Here is an 18,254-nt window from a genome sequence, read left to right as displayed (position 1 = left end):
ATGACCTGCTTATGACAAAATAACCTAATATAAAAATAAAGGGAAGTAGAGGGCATGAGAGATCAGTATTTTGTTTATGAGTTCATACCACTATGAACCATATGAGGTTTTTGTTAACCTCATATCAAACTGTAAGAAAACAAGCAAAAGAAATTAAGTAATTCTATATGACCCTACAGAACTGAAGTCTGCACTCGTAATCTGAGCAGAGAACTTTGAGTCTCACTATTTTTATAAATCTTTAAATGTTTACTGGATAGTTGAATCAGATTTCATTTACAGTGTACCAAAGAATTTTTTTTCCAACATGAAGCACAAAATAGGAAAATAACCCAAATGTAATGATTTTCTATTTAGCTTTTTCTCCCCCAGATACTTCCTATTTTATTGGGTTTTTGGAGATTAAAACTGAAAGAACCAGAGGAATCTATTTTTTTCACCACTAATACTACATTGATTTCACTATTGCATCTCATTAGTTTAATGCAAACAAAAATCATACCTGTGATTTCATTGCCTCTGTTATTCACATTCTCTATGTTTCCCACAGGTACACACATACCTGTCAGTCATTTGTGTGTATAATCTCCCTCAAACCAACTCATTCATACTAATGACTGCTCTATTTGTAAAAATAGTGTAGAATTTATGAACCTGGGTGGGTGTTTGTACAGCTGTATGACATTAATCTGTAAACTGCAGGTTTCGCTCACACATGGGGAAAGACTAAGTGAGCTTAAAATGTGGTCTTTTAGTCCGTCAGTAACCAAATGACCCAGAAAGGGGTTCAGATGAGGCCACCTTGTGCAATATTGCATTTTAAATGACTGAATTGTGTTAGAATGAAGTTCTGGTGTAGTTATGGAGAATTTTTCCCCCAAATGTATTTTGATTGATCATCTTTAAATTCCAGCAAGCCAGTAGGGTCAACTGCATTTATGTCCATTTTGCAGATGAGGTACTAAGAGGCCAAATAGCAGGAAGTCTGTAGTTACAGCATCTTAAAGTTGGCAAGGACCTTAAAGAGCATCTCAGCTAATGGTTCTCAGCCTTTACCTGCTTTCACACTGGTTTCATGCAACAAACACCCATCAGGCACATCTTTCACTGTACACAGATGCTCACACACTGGGAAGGAGTGTGACTCCATGCAGAACAGCTCAGAATCTCCAGGCAAGCACAGATGCAACGTCCCACATCACCATCCTCTGTTGAAACAAACAAACAAAAAAATCACTGTATTAGTCCAACTCCATTTTACAGATAAAATGTGGCGGCCTGAGGAGGTAGGCAATTCACCCAGAGCTTGAACTATGCCCAGGCCTTCTGACCCCAAGTCCAGTGCTGGCGTCAGTACAGCTGAGTGGCCCTTTGCACACTCAAAACAGAAACTGGAACCAGGTGCCCAATTTAGAGAGCCAGGCAGAGCTGGGGATGAACACCCCAGAATCCCCTGCCATGAGGAATCAAAGACCCAGTCACAATTAGTTTAGTAAAACCAGCACTATCTGGTGTCTCATATCCTCAAGCATTTAAAATGTCGTTCCAATCTTCAAAGACATTCTTCCGTTCCATTTTTATCTGCTTTTACCCAGGACATTGTTTCCCAGCACCCGAGTAGTTCACTAGGTGATTTGCATCTCATTAGGAGCTCCAGAAATGACATCTCCCAGCCTGCTGCCTGGCACTGTGGGTCTGCTAAGCAGCAGATCCAGGTTGTGGATTTTTTTTTTCATGTTGACATTTTTGAAAAAGCTGAATTAATGCTGTTTTCCCACTGGGCACAGTTTGGACGGCCATTTTCGCCTTAATTCCTGTTCTCCTACAGAACCAAAGTTATAGAACAGAAGAAGTGGGTCATCCCCACATGAAGACACCTGGCTGGAAAGGAATGCTGTGAGACCTCAAAATAAGCAGTTTAAAAACTCTTAAAAGCAGAGAGATGGGACATGATACAAACATTCTGACCACTGTGCAAAGTAAAAGAAGGAAAAGTAACACAATCCACTGGAATCTGTATAACTGATTCTAAGCTTGTACCTTTTAAACATTTTTGACCAGTTTCAAGCCTCCTAACACCTCAGAGATTTTGCCTTGCATTTGTTTTGCTTTTAAGGAAGTCTTATTAGGTTCGAATGGCTTTTCAGCTTTGTCACACATTCAAATAGAAACTTCCAGAAGAGTACTGAGCAGCACTGCACTTCTGGAAACCAGATATAATGTTTCCATGATCTGCAAAACTTTTCTTTTGGAATAAGAGAAGTGATTTTCCCAGTGTCCAGGGAAATCAATGTCTGCTTTGGGCTCAAGCCATTTGATGCGGCTTCCAGGGCAAAGAAAATGCTTGATGATGTTGAGGGCCCTATTGGAGATGCTTCCCCTTCCCAGAATTTCTTCTGTCCTTGCAAAACCTCTCTGACCCTCGGCCGACTTTCAAGATGGCAGCTAACAAATCCACAAAATCAACCTAAGCTCTTAGGAAAGAGTTAAATCTCTGGTCTTTTCCAACCCTGCTACAAATTAAAATCATCTGAAAGGGGGAGGGGCATGTTTAAAATAATAACAATTCCAGAGACCTAATCCTAACGAACTGAATTAGGATTTCCAGGGGTAAGGCTGAGGCATTAGTGTTTTTCAAAAGGTCTTTAGGTGATGCTGATGTATAAACAAGGCAGAGAACAGCTTTCATACACCAAGAACGATGCCAGCCCCTTAAGCGAACCTGCTCTGCCTCTGCTGCCATGCTTTCTCTCTCCACGTGTTATATGCCATCCTCACTGCAGCCTTACTTGCATGGTCATCATCAGCAAGTTCAGACCTGTAACAAGTCCTAGAGGCAGGATACATTCTCAGGGTTTTCTGACTCCCCTGCCTTTTTTCCTCTGCAACATTCGTGTTTCTTAAAGCATGGGATGTAGGTCCCTGATAGTCTGCACATTGATTTTAGATGGTGTGTGGATATGACATTAAATAACACTAAATTGTGTAAAAGAAAGTGATTCCTTTTACTATCCTCACTCTAAATTCTTCAGATTAAGGAGAAAGTCTTAGTGGTATTAGTATGTCCTAAATTCTTCTCACCTGTCTTTTTAACAAAACTTTAAGAAGCCCAGAACATTCTATGGGAAATAGAATCTAGCTCAGGTGTCATAATATTGTTTTATTCTCACTGTATATACTTTATGATTGTCTTCTATTTATGGCAAATAACACATGTTTTCCACTTACAATAGTGAGTAAAGCTTCCTTTTAAAAGAAGTGTATTTAAGTGAAAAAAGAAATTAAGTTGATTTTTAAAATATTAAAGAACAATACAGGTGTCTTGAATATAGCAAAAAAAGAAAAGTTTATGTGGCAGTTGAATGACAGAAGTTTGAAAAATACTTTCCTACAACATGGCAATTTTAAAAATAGGCATCTCCACACCTGTTAGCCAATGGAAACTTTCATCTACCGTTTCATTACACCAGACAGGCAACTAGTTTCTCAAGGTCCATGGTTCCAAAGTCCAACTGGTTCCTCAAAGGTCCAGCCAGGACCTTTGAACTTTGTTGCTGCTACCAGCTCAAGAGGAATCCTGAAACACAGGTGACTGATAACCACGGACAGGAGGAAAGGGCAGTCATTCACCCTCTCAAGTAGTTAATGAAATACAGATCAAAACAAATGATATGCCTTTTTTTTCACCTATTGAATTGTCAGGCTTTTTCTTAAAGATGCTGGTCCATGATACTGAAAGCCTTCAGAAACAAGTCATCTCAGGTACAGGTGATGGAAGTATATTTTGCTACATACTTCCTAGAAGGCAATTGGAAATAAAAATTGTAAATTTTAAAAATATATATAATCTGTGACCAGTAATTCCATTTCTAGGGACTTATCCTAAGAAAATAATGTGAATTGTCAAAGCTCAAACTATGAGTATGTTCCCCACAGCATTACTTATTATTGAAAAACACTGCAAGCAACTTCTGTGCCCAAAACAAGAAATTGTATAAGTTAATTATGGCTCATTCATAAAATGAAATAGCATGCAACTTTAGAATTGATGCCGTTTAGATAAATCAGGAAGACAGATAAGAAATGTGTTCCAACATTTGCTGCTGTTATGGCAATGGGATCAGGGTTTTTTGTTGGTTTTTTTTTTTCTTTTCTTTTCATTGCTTAACTTATTTGAACATCATGTCATTCATTACTTTAAAAATGTAACTCAAAGTATGATACTATTTTTAAATTAGGCCAAATAATGGAAAAACATTTATACTGTTAAGTATGAGGAAAAGTAGTAACAAAGTATATGAATGACTAATTTTTGTTTAAAAAAGTGAATATATATTTGTAGAAAAAATACTGAAATGATTTTAAGAAAAAATTACACAATGAACCTTGTTTGTTAAAGGCCAATTTCATCTCCCTTGTTGGTAGACTAAGGTTCCCCAGAGGTGTCCCAGGACAGGAAAGTCCTTGGCAATAATATCCCAATTGACAGAAACAAAGAGTGGACCACAGAAATGGAACAGACCTTAATGCAAATGATGAATAGTCACCATTCATTCATTCATTATGTGGTGAGTTGTATGTCAAGCCCTGAGCTATGAAATAGTTTCAGGAGAAGTTATTACCACTTCCCTTACTAATAAGGAGAAAATTCCACACAGATGATTTAAAACTCCACCATCTTCCACAGGCACTAATGTAACTCAGGGATGTTTTCTTTGTAGCAATTTTGCAATTTTGAAGAAGATTGTTCATGACATAACATGGCAACTGGGAAAATTTGTAGCTTTCCTTTCATCTTAGAAAGGAAGATCTGAATTACATGCACCCCAGGAGAAAATCTCTCTTTCTGGTGTGTGTGTGTGTGTGTGTGTGTGTGTGTGTGTGTGTTTTATAAAAACCTACTGAATTCCTTAGTCTTTCCTGAAGTTAAATGTAGTAAACTGAAAACTTGTCAGAATGTCTCAGATAAAGAACAAGCATCAAAATACAGGCCATGACCTAGGCCATGGGGTTCGAATCAAAAGACCTGAGTCCAAGCCCAGGTTCTGAGCAGAGGCCAGCAGAGGAGCCCAAGCTCCTTGACCTTTAGAACACCTAGACATAAAAGCAGGGAGCTGAACCACAGAGATTATCATCTTCCATATCATGACTTAAAATGGAACATTTGAACTTCCAAGGCATGATTTCTCCCCTTTGACTCCCTATCCAGTATGTATGGATGTGAGAGTTGGACCATAAAGAAGTAGCCAGTACATACATACTGGATACTTACTGTACATACATACTTACTGTATCCAGTATGTATGGATATGAGAGTTGGACCATAAAGAAGGCTGAGTGCCAAAGAATTGAAGCTTTTGACCTGCGGTGTTGGAGAAGACTCTCTTTTTAATTTATTTAATTGGAGGCTAATTACTTTACAATATTGTAGTGGTTTTTGCCATACATTGACATGAATCAGCCATGGTGTACCTGTGCCCCATCCTGAAATCCCCTCCCACCTCCCTCCCCATCCCATCCCTCAGGGTCATCCCTGTGCACCAGCCCTGAACACCCTGTCTCATGCATTGAACTTGGACCTGTGATCTATTTCACATATGATAATATACATGTTTCAATGCTGTTCTCTCAAATCATCCCACCCTTGCCTTCTCCCACATGGAGAAGACTCTTGAGAGTCCCCTGGGGCTGCAAGGAGATCCAACCTATCAATCCTAAAGGAAATCAGTCCTGAATATTCATTGGAAGGACTGATGCTGAAGCTGAAGCTCCAATACTTTGGCCACCTGATATGAAGAGCCATCTCATTGGAAAATACCTTGATGCTGGGAAAGATTGAAGGCAGGAGGAGAAGGGAGTGACAGAGGACGAGATGGTTGTATGACATCAGTGACTCAGTGATGAGTTTGAGCAAGCTCCCGGAGATGGTGAAGGACAGGGAAGCCTGGCATGCTGCAGTGTATGGGGTTGCAAAGAGTCAGACACGACTGAGAAACTGAACAACAAGAACTCCTTATCAACACTCAGCTTCTCTGACATAGCCCATGTCCCACAGCATATCAGGAGCCAGTGGTTTACAACACACTGGTTGTTTATCTAAAATTCAAATCTAGACAAATATTTTTTTTCTTTTCCTAAGTCTGGAAACCCTAATTCCACAGACTTCATAATTATACAATTTTCTATAGACTGCATTTTTTTTTCAGCTGTGCCCAAGTAGCATGAGAAATCCTAGTTCCCCAAGCAGGGATCAAACCCATGCCCCCTGCCATGGGAGTGAGGAGTCTTAACCACTGAATCACCACCAGAGAAGTCCCACAGACTGCATTTTTAAAGTAGTGCAAATCATTGAGCTCTTTATGCTAATGTGGTTCTTATTGGTCTAGTACCATGGCCGTCAACCATGCTGCACGTTAGAACCGTCTAAGGAAATGAAATCTGTCTATCTATCCATCTGGTCTTCCCTGGTGACTCAGCAGCAAAGAATCCATCTGCAATGTAGGAGACACAGGTTCTATCCCTGGGTCAGGAAGATTTCCCCTGGAGAAGGAAATGGCAACCCACTTCAGTATTGGTTCAGATGGTAAAGTGAAAGTTTAGTCACGAACTTGTGTCCGACTCTTTGAGACCCCATGGACTGTAGCCCACCAGGCTCCTCTGCCCATGGGATTTTCCAGGCAAGAATACTGGAGTGGGGTGCCATTTCCTTCTCCAGAGGATCTTCCTGACTCCAGGGTTGAACCCAGGTCTCCCACATTGTAGGCAGATCTTTACCATCTGAGCCACTGGGGAAGTTCAGACGGTAAAGCATCTGCCTACAAAGCTGGAGACCTGGGTTCAATCCCTGGGTTGGGAAGATCTCCTGGAGAAGGAAATGGCAACCCACTCCAGTATTCTTGCCTGGAAAATCCCATGGACAGAGGAACCTGGGAGGCTACAGTCCATGGGGTCGCAAAGAGTCAGACACGACTGAGTGACTTCACTTCACTTCATTATTTTCGCCTGGGAAATCCCATAGACAGAAGAGCCTGGTAGGGCTACAGTCCATGGGGTCCCAGGAGTCAAACTCAACTTAGTGACTAAACTACCACTAGCACCATCTATCTATCTGTCTGTCTATCTTCTGTCTATCTATCTGTATCTAGGGCTTGACTGGTGGCTCAGACAGTGAACAATCTGCCTGCAACACAGGAGACCTAGGTTTGATGTCTGGGTTGCAAACATCCCCTGGAGGAGGGCATGGCAACCCACTCCAGTATTCTTGCCTGGAGAATTCATGGACAGAGGAGCCTGGTGGGCTACAGTCCATGAATGTGTAGTAGGTCCTGATTGGTAATTTTTAAATTTATTTTTTAATTGTAGGAAAATTGCTTTACAATGTTGTGTTGGTTTCTGCTGTACAACAACTCAAATCAGCCATCATTATACATATATCCCCTCCCTCTTGAGCCTCCCTCCTCTCCTCCCATCCCACCCCTCTAGGTCATCACAGAACACCAAGCTGGGCTCTCTGCATTATATATGGACACTGGTACTTTTAAAACCTGAACATCTGCTTTAGTGTGAAGAAAATGACCCTAAATAGAATGTATCTCATAACCTCATATAGGATTTGCATCTGTAAATCCAAACTCTGTTTGCTTCAAGAGGATGTTTTACTTGACAAGCAAGCCTGGAAATGCCTCATCCACAAAATGGCAATCAAATCAGCAGTCCTACTGCTCAGAAAGTATCCATGTCTGCTGAGGCCCTCAAGGAGCATGCAAAAGACTGGCTTTCCCTGAAACCCTGCTCCCTGCCTTCCCACTCCTCAAGACTTGGAATCCGTACTGTCCCACCAAGCCAGAGAATATTCAGGCTGCATGACCCATCCTGCCATCCCTGTGGTTGTCTTTCCCTTGCTGTAACCATGCTAAGAAATTTACCAGAACTGGCACATCCAGATTAGGTGATGAAAACGGAGACAGTCTTAGGGTCAATGTTTGGGAAGAGCATTTGTGGCCAAAATAACTCTAACTCAGCAAGTCAAATAGAACAGAGGAAGTCCTTCTTTATCTCTGAGATGCTAGGAGAAAAACAAAAAGCCTCGTTTGTGACTTAAAATTGTGTTTGAATTAGGGTTGCCAGATTTAGAGGAGAAAATAGAACACCTGGCTAGATTTGAATTTCCGATAAATAACCAATCACTTTTTAGTGTATGTCCAGAATATTGCACAGGATATACTTACATTCAAAAGGTATCAGTTGCTGATCTGAAATTCAAACGTAAGCAGGTACCAGGTATTTGATCTAGCCACTCTAGTTAGAATATACCTGCATGTTCAATAAAGAAAATTGAAATACTAAATTCCCAAGCAGGTCATTTAAAGTTACAGAACAAAGCCATCAACTGAATTCAGCCATTTGTTTCTCACCACAGGCTTGAACAGTCGTGCAGTCATGCCATGTAATGACTTGGAATTAAGGAATAAGGAGTCCAGTTCAGTTCAGCCACTCAGTCGTGTCCAACTCTTTGTGACCCCGTGGACTGCAGCACACCAGGCCTCCCTCTCCATCACCAACTCCTGGAGTTTACTCAAACTCATGTCCATTGAGTCGGTGATGCCATTCAACCATCTCATCCCCTGTTGCCCCCTTCCCCTCCCACCTTCAATCTTTCCCAGCATCAGGGTCTTTTCAAATGAGTCATTTCTTTGCATCAGGTAGCCAAAGTATTGGAGTTTCAGCTTCAACATCAGTCCTTCCAAAGAATATTCAGGACTGATTTCCTTTAGGATGGACTGGTTGGATCTCCTTGCAGTCCAAGGGACTCTCAAGAGTCTTCTCCAACACCACAGTTCAAAAGCATCAATTCTTCTCCGCTCAGCTTTCTTTATAGTCCAACTCTCACATCCATATATGCTGCTGCCGCTGCTGCTAAGTTGCTTCAGTCATGTCCGACTCTGTGTGACCCCACAGACTGCAGCCCACTAGGCTCCACTGTCCCTGGGATTCTCCAGGCAAGAACGCTGGAGTGGGTTGCCATTTCCTTCTCCAATGCATGAAAGTGAAAAGTGAAAGTGAAGTCACTCAGTCGTGTCCGACTTCACGACCCCATGGACTGCAGCCTACCAGGCTCCTCTGTCCATGGGATTTTCCAGACAAGAGTACTGGAGTGGGTTGCCATTGCCTTCTCTCCATACATGACTGCTGGAAAAACCATAGCTTTGACTAGATGGACTTTTGTCGGCAAAGTAATGTCTCTGCTTTTTAATATGCTATCTAGGTTGGTCATAACTTTTCCTCCAAGGAGCAAGCATCTTTTAATTTCATGGCTGCAGTCAACATCTGCAGTGATTTTGGAGACCCAAAAAATAAAGTCTGCCACTGTTTCCCCATCTATTTGCCATGAAGAGATGGGACCAGATGCCATGATCTTATCTTTTCTGAATGTTGAGTTTGAAGCCAACTTTTTCACTTTCCTCTTTCACTTTCATCAAGAGGCTCTTTAGTTCTTTTTCACTTTCTGCCATAAGGGTGGTGTCATCTGCATATCTGAGGTGATTGATATTTCTCCCGGCAATCTTGATTCCAGCTTGTGCTTCATCCAGCCCAGCATTTCTCATGATATACTCTGCATATAAGTTAAATAAGCAGGGTGACAATATATAGCCTTGATGTACTCCTTTCCCTATTTGGAACCAGTCTGTTGTTCCATGTCCAGTTCTAACTGTTGCTTCTTGATCTGCATACACATTTCTCAAGAGACAGGTCAGGTGGTCTGGTATTCTCATCTCTTTCAGAATTTTCCAGTTTGTGGTGATTCACACGGTCAAAGGCTTTGGCATAGTCAATAAAGCAGAAATAGATGTTTTTTCTGGAGCTCTCTTGCTTTTTCAATGATCCAGAGGATGTTGCCAATTTGATCTCTGGTTCCTCTGCCTTTTCTAAAACCAGCTTGAACATCTGGAAGTTCACGGTTCATGTATAATTAGGAGTATTCCCTAAATCAGACCTGATTTAGCATTTCCTGGTGCTATTGAAACTCCCTCCATATTTCTTGCATTTTCTGACAGATTTATATCCAGTTTATTATAGAGTTCTGTGACAACTCAGAAGAGAAGGGTGTGTTCAAGATCTCAAAAATGAAATAAAAAAGGTGCAGGGGAAAAAATGTACAGAGATTCTTGAAAAGGAAAGAGACCTATGTTAAATGCAAACTTGTATTCATGATATAATATACTTTTGAAAAGCACAGTAGGTAGGTGATACCCAGAGTATGGGCTTCCCAGGTGGTGCTAGTGGTAAAGAACCCACCTGCCAATGCAGGAGATGCAAGAGACACAGGTTCAATCTCTGGGTCAGGGAGGTCCCCTGGAGGAGGGCATGGCAACCCACTTCAGTATTCTTGCCTGGAAAATTCTATACAGAGTAGCCAGGCTGGCTGAAGTCCATGGGGCCACAAAGCATAGGACATAACTGAGCATGCACACACACACACACACACACACACACATACACACACACAAAAACCCGAAGTATTACAAACTGAAGTTTGGCTTGGCTTACAAATATTTATGTGAGGCAGAAATTGGCTACTTACAGAATATGAACTTCATTGTCTCCAAAGTAAATAACTCATATTCTAATGTATGTCTTCAAACTCAAATTGCCCAGTTTATCTACATAAACTAGTCAAATGAACTAGGAAATTGCCAGATAATCCTGTTGCTTTGTATCTCTTATGGGCAAACTGATTGGCTCAAGGGCTAAAAGACAGGGATTCATGCGTCCACTCTGCCACTTACAGACTTAGTCTTTCTCACCTGTAATTTCTTGATATGCTGAAAGAAACAATATTTTTTGTTCTACATGCCTCATTATTTTTTTTTTATTTTTAAGGAAAAAAATCTTGACAAACTTCTCAAAGTGCATACACACATAGATTTAATCAGTGTACCATATGCTATTTTGTGTTTTGCTTCTTTCTCTTAATTTTGAATTTTCATGTATCAGTATCATAGCCATTTTTATCCTCATTGGTGCTTTCATGACATGACATCATATTTATATCTCAGCAGTAATTTCTCCCCAATTATTAAAGATTTATAATGATTCTCTCTTTTTTCTGTTGAAGAAAGTGTTACATCCATCTTCATACTAGCGATCTTTTTGTTCTCTTTCAGTTAACTTTGTTGGAACACGGTCCTTGAAGCAAGTTGCTTAGCTTTTGTTATCTATTGTCAAGTCACTTCAGGAGAGGGGAAGCCTGTAGACTCATCTGTGTATCCAGGGCCACTCCCACATTGTCTTTTGACCTTTCAATTTATCCTAATAGAAAGGCAGTAGTAATTGTTTTAACTGAAGCTCTTTGTCAAGGTGGCTGAATATTTTTCAGTATCTCATTTCATAGTTGTATTTCAACATATATAAATATGTCTGTTAGCTCAGTTGGTAAAGAATCTGTCTGCAGTGCAGGAGACCCAGGTTCAATCCCTGGGTGGGGAAGATCCCCTGGAGAAAGAAATGGCAACCCACTCCGGTATTCTTGCCTGGAGAATTCCATGGGCAGAGGAGCCTGGCAGACTACAGTCTATGGGGTCACAAGAGTCAGACATGACTGAGCGACTAAACCACCACCACCATCTTTCTCTTTCCTCAGCCTTTCCACATTATGTATAATATCGTGTCTCTATATTTTAATTTGTTTTTAATCTTTCTGCTGCACTTTCATCTTAAGGTTTTGTTACTGTTCATTATATAGAATATTCTACTTTAATATAACTGAACCCATCCTCGTCCCTATTATCTTCTTCCCCAGTTAAGAGCGATAGTCTATTTCATTTCCTTCTATAGTTTTCATGGGGCTGTTTAAAATGTTCAACTATAGAACATCTGGAATTTATTGTGGCCTGTGAGAATCATGGACTGTATTGAGAAAAGTAAAAGATTTAGAATTTTAAAAGAACTAATTTGAGTTCAACAGCAATAGCTATGGCCTTAGGCAAGTCACTGACCTCTTAAGGCACAATGTCCTCTACTAGACTGAAGGCAAGGACCTTGTCTTATTTCTCTTTGTCTTCCCCACATGATCAAGCAAATTACCTCACATATAGAATGTTTTGTAAGCTCTGTATTTAAATTACATTTTTGCACGTTGCTGTCCAGTTGTTGTAACAGCAGTTATTGGATTTGTTTCTCAATTTAGTTGGCTGCTTGTGATTGATCATATATCACTAATACTCAATTTTGTTCCAATAGCAAAATACCTGTTCCAGTGTTTTGAAAAACATCATAAAATATGGAGGTATTAAAGTTAAAATAATAAAAATTAAAATTTGATGCTAAATCAGATACCAACTTATGCTAGATTTTAGTATGGTATCAGATACTAATATTTTGTTTTAATTTATGGGAAATTTTAAAAAGAGAAAATTCAATACAATAACTGATTCTAAGATTCGGGAAAAGAACACCTACCCATAGTACCGCAAGTTCATCAAAAGCAAAAGTTGAGAATCACGTCTTATAGTAAGCATTTCTAATGGAGAATATAAATAAAGGCTTCGATCAATTGTATTCTTTACATAAAGAACAAATGAACTAGGCTGAACTTCAGCTGAACCCCAAAACTATTTAAGATCAGTCTTTTGAGTTGCTAGGGTTGGAATTCCTGTAATCGTAGAAAGTCTAAAAGAGAATAGATGTCAGATCTCCAGTACATGCTTAAAATAAGCAACCTTAACTCTAAACACTTCTGTTCATTAATCGATAAATCGGAAAGTATAATGTAAAAGAGCCTCACAACCTCAGATTCTACCATATTACAAAATATGGACTTTGCAAAGCATATGGAGGTAGGTGTGTTGGAACTATCAGAAAGGACCCATTTCAGTTCTGGATTCCTTATACTCTGAGGTCGCTGCTAGTACAAGAGGCTGAAGTCCTGTTCTCTGCACAGCTCCTGAAGAAGTAAATGGGGATGTCTGTCCAGGCTACTGGAATCCTCTGCAAGCACCATCATTCTGCTGTGCTAATTAATATTTTTTCATGGAGCTTACTTTTATGCAGACCTTTGACTTTTTGAAAGAATTTTTTATTAAGAAAGACAATATGGTATAGTTTTTTTAACTGCTAGAATAGGAGGTAGGAGATCTAGGGTTGGGTCTCTACTCTGTCACTTAAACTGGAGTGAATCATTCCACATTTATGGGCCTCAGTTTCCTTTTGTGAAAAAATGGGTATTTAGAACAGATAGTTCCTAAATCCCTGTGTGGTTCTAATAGTCATGTTCAAACATAGATATGTTCCAGTTCAAAAAAATGCAAAACTTCATATTTAGGAAACTGATAATTTGCTCTTCATAATGGTCTTTGCTGAGTCATTCTTCACTTAGAAAATTCCCCTAGAATTTCCTTGTAGAGTAAGAATCTCTAATAAAATCAAACTATGATTCCAAGTACAAATCGCTCTTTTATAAATAATTAGTTTATGGTATACATATCCTTGTTTCAGGAAAGTGATATCTCTTCTCCAGACCATGACACTCATGAGCAGTATTTTATGGCAGCTGTGTGTGTGTGTGTGTGTGTGTTTGTGTCTGTGTGTGTGTTTGTGTCTGTGTGTGTGTTGGCAAGAAGTTAGAACTGCTGAATTCTGATTCAGATATAGTGCAAAAGGATAGCAGGTTTCGCAGAAAGCACCTGCTTGGAAGGGAAATAAATCATGACTTCATTGCACACGTGGCTTCTTAATCTCTAGTGCACCTTTGGTCCAGGGTTCTGAAATCAGGGCTAAGACAGAGAGGCTGCTCCGTGAAATCGTGCAATCATCCTTTCCCCTTCTCCTTTATACTACCTCCAGGGACTGCATGGATCAGTGGCATTGTTCAAAGCGTTTCAGAAAATACTAGCTCAAGCCACTTTGCCTCCAAAATGTATCCCACCAAAAGGTTTGCTTCTCATTGACCCAACAATGTGTGTTCTCCAGATGTCTTTGAACTCTCACTGTAGGATGTGGTACAAACTGCCCCAGATTGCCTTCATTGCCTTAACTATCTCACCAAGAGGGCATTCTCTACCCTCCAAAGGCTGACCACCAACCTCTACTTCACCAGCATGGACAAACCAATTTGCTTTCTGTCACTGTTGACTGCTGACTCAGATAAGAAAGATGAAGGCAAAGTCCCTGATAGCTGCCCTTGTTTACATAGCAGTCCGTGTGTGTGTGTGTGTGTGTGTGTGTGGCGTATTTCTCCTGATATTAGCAAAGCTCTAACTTGCTTGTTAAAATAGGACAGGGTTTCTGCTAAATGCATTTATGTGATGAGCAATTTTACACTTAATTTTCCCCAAACCTCAGATAGTTGATAGAAAAGTTCTGCTATCTTGTTGCAGATTCAGAAAATGGTCTTGCACAGAAGCAGCGAACACCTCGCCGAAGATGTCAGGAGCCCAAAATGTTGAGTAGCCCTGAGGACACCATGTACTATAACCAGTTAAATGTGAGTTCAAAGTGGCCATAAAGCTGTTTCACTGGCTTTGTTTCCAGTTAATAATTCTGTTATTAATACCTGTTCCAGCCCCTCCAGCCCCACCCCCACTCTCTTATACTCTCGTCTTGAACATGTGCTTAGGCCCTTTATCTGTTGCTTTCATGTCAGGATGTCTGCCTTCACGGTGAATAATTGATGTGGTTTATCAAAGACGAGCAAGATGCATGCTTCATCAGGCTCACTTGAGCCCTTTGATCAAAAAAATTATGCTGTGACTTCTGATATTATCAGCATCTGCTTGCATTCAACACAAAATCACTTTGAATTAAAAATTAACGACTTGCTGCTTTGCTTTGACTGTGTGTTCTTGGCCCTCTCCACAGGGAACTCTAGAATATCAAGGGAGCAAGAGGAAGCCAAGAAAACTTGGGTAAATATCTGTCTTCTTAGTTCTAAGCAACTGTAAACAGACGGGGTCCTTTGTGATATTACAGAAAATGCAAAACTTTCTAGAGAGGCTTCTAAAAACATGCAGTGGGGATATCATCACTATTATTGACATTGGAAACTACTTTTCACAGTAGCAAGTATACAAAACTTGAATCTATTCTGTCTGAAAAGACTGAAATTGCCACCAAAAGGTAAATGTTATTTCTCATAATTATCCCAGGGAATTATACTGTCTTTATAATTCAAGACATGTATTGGGCTGTATAAAACTCTCCCACAATCAGAGCACTCCATGCAGTGCAAATACTCCTTCCTCCACATTCCTCTACTCCTGAGCCTTAAAGGTACACAGAGGAAATTTTCTCCCAATGATTAGCCAGGGGACACTACAGAGTTTGTGGCTGATTTGACTGTTAGCATCTTGATTGAGAATAGCAATGAGATAGGTAATTGGTAGTAGTTTGAGAGCTAAAGATGGTCAGCAGGGGAACTTTCTCATCTAGAGGGAACCAGACAAGTTAATTCACATAAATCAAACTGCAATATGATCACAACTTCCAGACACCACTAAATCAGGCCCGTTATTAGTGTGTGACCCAGATGTGAAAGGCTTTGTGAATCAGACCCCAGTTTCCATGCTGGGAGACCCTGAGCTACACTAAGCTGTGCCCCACCATCCAGTGTGAGGGCCCAGCCCTGGTCCAGGTACTCACACAATTTTAGCTGCCCCATTCATGACTGCTGCACTTGTTTTCTTTCTCTGCTGAAATTCTTTCCTTTGTTGCAGCCAGATCAAAATGCTTGATGGAGAAGATGAATATTACAAATCTCTGTCACCTGTGGACTCTATCCCTGAGGAAGACAACTCAGTCCACCCTTTCTTTTTTTCTTCATCTTCAAAAGGGGCATCTTTTGCTCAGCACTGAGCTATACTTCCTGCCTCCCAAGTCTGTTGAGGGTAAGAACAATCATGGTAATTCACTGACTGTCATTTAATAAGAAAGATGCAATGGGATCAACTTCTTTGGACATGTGATCTGTGCTGGAGCCTTACTGAACAACTTTCAGATTCCAAACCATTTTCTCCTACCTCCATCACCTCCTCCCCTCCCCCTGCAACATCTGCTCTGTAGCCTGAGCTGGGCAACCCCTCCTTTTCTTATCTCTTGAGTCCCTGTGGAACATGAGCACACCTCCACTATAGCAATACCCATAATTCATGCCCCAGCATCTACGAGAGTAACAATCTCACCTGAGGACACTGACGATATTTCTTTATTTTTCCTACCACATCATTCCATGCAGAATCTGCCCCTGTGAAAATCCAGGAATCCCTTTCCTCCTCACCCCTGCACTGCACCCTCTTTCCTTTTGCTGGTCTTTTCTATCCTTCCCACCTCACCACAGGGTTGGGGCTCCATTGCTGAGTGCCCCCATCCCAGAGGGATACACTCAAGGTCTCTGAGGCCAGGATAATGTTTCATGCTTAGGGGAAGAAGCCTGAATCTTTCAGGTTCTTCCTTTAAGGCAAATGAACCCCTCTGCTGCTAGTTATTATTCTGATAAAGCTTTGCTTCTTTATTCCACCTTACTAAGACACCTTCATCGCCTTGACAGTAAAAAGAAAGGAATGAACAGGAAAGAAAATCTGGACCCATCAGAGTTTGTGTCACATCATTTTGTAACTGTCCATTCCCTGGTTGTCTCCATGAGGCCATGAGTAGCTGCAGAGGAAGTATCTTGTCTCATTCATCTTTGTGGCCACAGAGTCTAGCACAGTGCCCAGCACAGGGAGGACTTGTCCACCTTGAGTGAGTGGAGATACTTGGTTACACAAACATACCTGAAGTTACTTTCCATTATATGTGATATAGTACTGATCACTTTTCTTATACCATAAGCTCTGATTTTTCACTGAAGCTTGGACTAGTCCTATTTAATCATATTATACCATATATGACTCAGTGTGATCCAACGCAGCAAACTCTTTTGAGTAACTACTCTGTGCAAAGCAATATGTGAGACTGCTGTGTGATATGAAAATCTAACAAGACCCTTTCTCTAGAAAAGATGTTCTTAATACTCTTTCTACTTTAAAAATATTTTGCAGATAGTACACATGGGAATACCTAGATTTTGAGAAAAATATACTTGAGGAAATAGAAAAAATAATTGTTATGAAAGTTTTAAAGGGGAGCGTTCTAATAAGCATTTAAAACACAAATGATGAAATGAGGCATTTAAAGATCTCAGAAATGGTAATGTTACAAGAAAAAGAAATAGAGCCAATTATTCAATAGTTAAACTTTACTGTTTAAAAAATGAGTCTTGATCATTTTTCCAGATCTTCACCCTAAATGTATGTTCATAAGGTATGCAAATAGAGCAGAAACACAAATGCATTTTATTTTATTGTTTAAAATATAGTATATAGAATATATAGATTTTAACATTATTATTAATATAAGTAGTTTTGGCAATTTCACTTTCATCATTGATTCATCTAGTTTTGATTTGATAATGTCAGCTGTTCAAACTGTTGAATATAAATGTTCATAATCTCCCACTTGTCTATGTACAATTGCATACACAGGCTTGTTTCTAATTAAAATATATCTATAAATAAAGTTTAAAAGGAAACAGAAATAATTATAAAATCATAATTCAGAAGCTCTAAGATAACTGGTCACATAGAATAACTGCTTTGGTAATATCATAGCTCCTAACAGTACTTTAGAAATGATGTTCATTATCAGTTACTGCATAGATAAGATAGACTACAGATGTTATTCTTTGACTAGTTATAATGCCACAAACTCAAAGAGCATTCCTAAATCTTTAGATGAGAATGATGCAAACTGGAATCTCATAGATGTCTTACTAGATTTATGAAGGTAATGTGCATATAGCAAAACAAAGCAAAAGTCAAACAGTCCAGAACATTCTTCTTCTCGATGCCCCAAACTTAGTCCCTCTCCCAGAAGCAGTCATTTTTTAAAATTATTTCTAATACTTTTAATGGTTTCCATCATGTCTCTGAATAATTTGCCTTGATATTGATTTGTCACTTAAGACAATATCTACTCTCCCCTCTATGAAAGATGTGCATTTATCTCAATTTCTTCACCCCTCTCTTCTTCCAGGGCTTACAATTTTGTGTTTAAATGGTTGTTGATTACCTTTTAAACTTTAAATTATATAATTAAATACCTATTTTTTGTGCTATTAACTTCAGATAGTAGCTCTGTGAGAATGCCTGACATGAAGAAAACCAGAAGACTGAAGGGTAATATCAAAACAAATAGAATAATGATCCTTAGACAGAATAGAA

General features: G+C 39.8%; 1 protein-coding gene across 1 annotated transcript in view; it reads left to right on the top strand.

Moving 5' to 3' along the window:
* The window catches only part of MYO3B (myosin IIIB), a 275,064-nt gene extending 257,861 nt beyond the window's left edge, over window positions 1-17,203 (top strand). The window contains exons 26-28 of the mRNA XM_069575180.1: window positions 14,376-14,482; window positions 14,857-14,903; window positions 15,711-17,203. Of these exons, the coding sequence (XP_069431281.1) occupies window positions 14,376-14,482; window positions 14,857-14,903; window positions 15,711-15,849 (293 nt within the window). The 3' untranslated portion in view covers window positions 15,850-17,203. The remainder of the gene's footprint in view (window positions 1-14,375; window positions 14,483-14,856; window positions 14,904-15,710) is intronic.
* The last annotated feature ends 1,051 nt before the right edge of the window (window positions 17,204-18,254 follow it).

Source organism: Ovis canadensis, chromosome 2, assembly GCF_042477335.2.
Source record: "Ovis canadensis isolate MfBH-ARS-UI-01 breed Bighorn chromosome 2, ARS-UI_OviCan_v2, whole genome shotgun sequence".
NCBI classification, from domain to species: Eukaryota; Metazoa; Chordata; class Mammalia; order Artiodactyla; family Bovidae; genus Ovis; species Ovis canadensis.
This window is presented reverse-complemented; position numbering and strand designations above follow the sequence as displayed.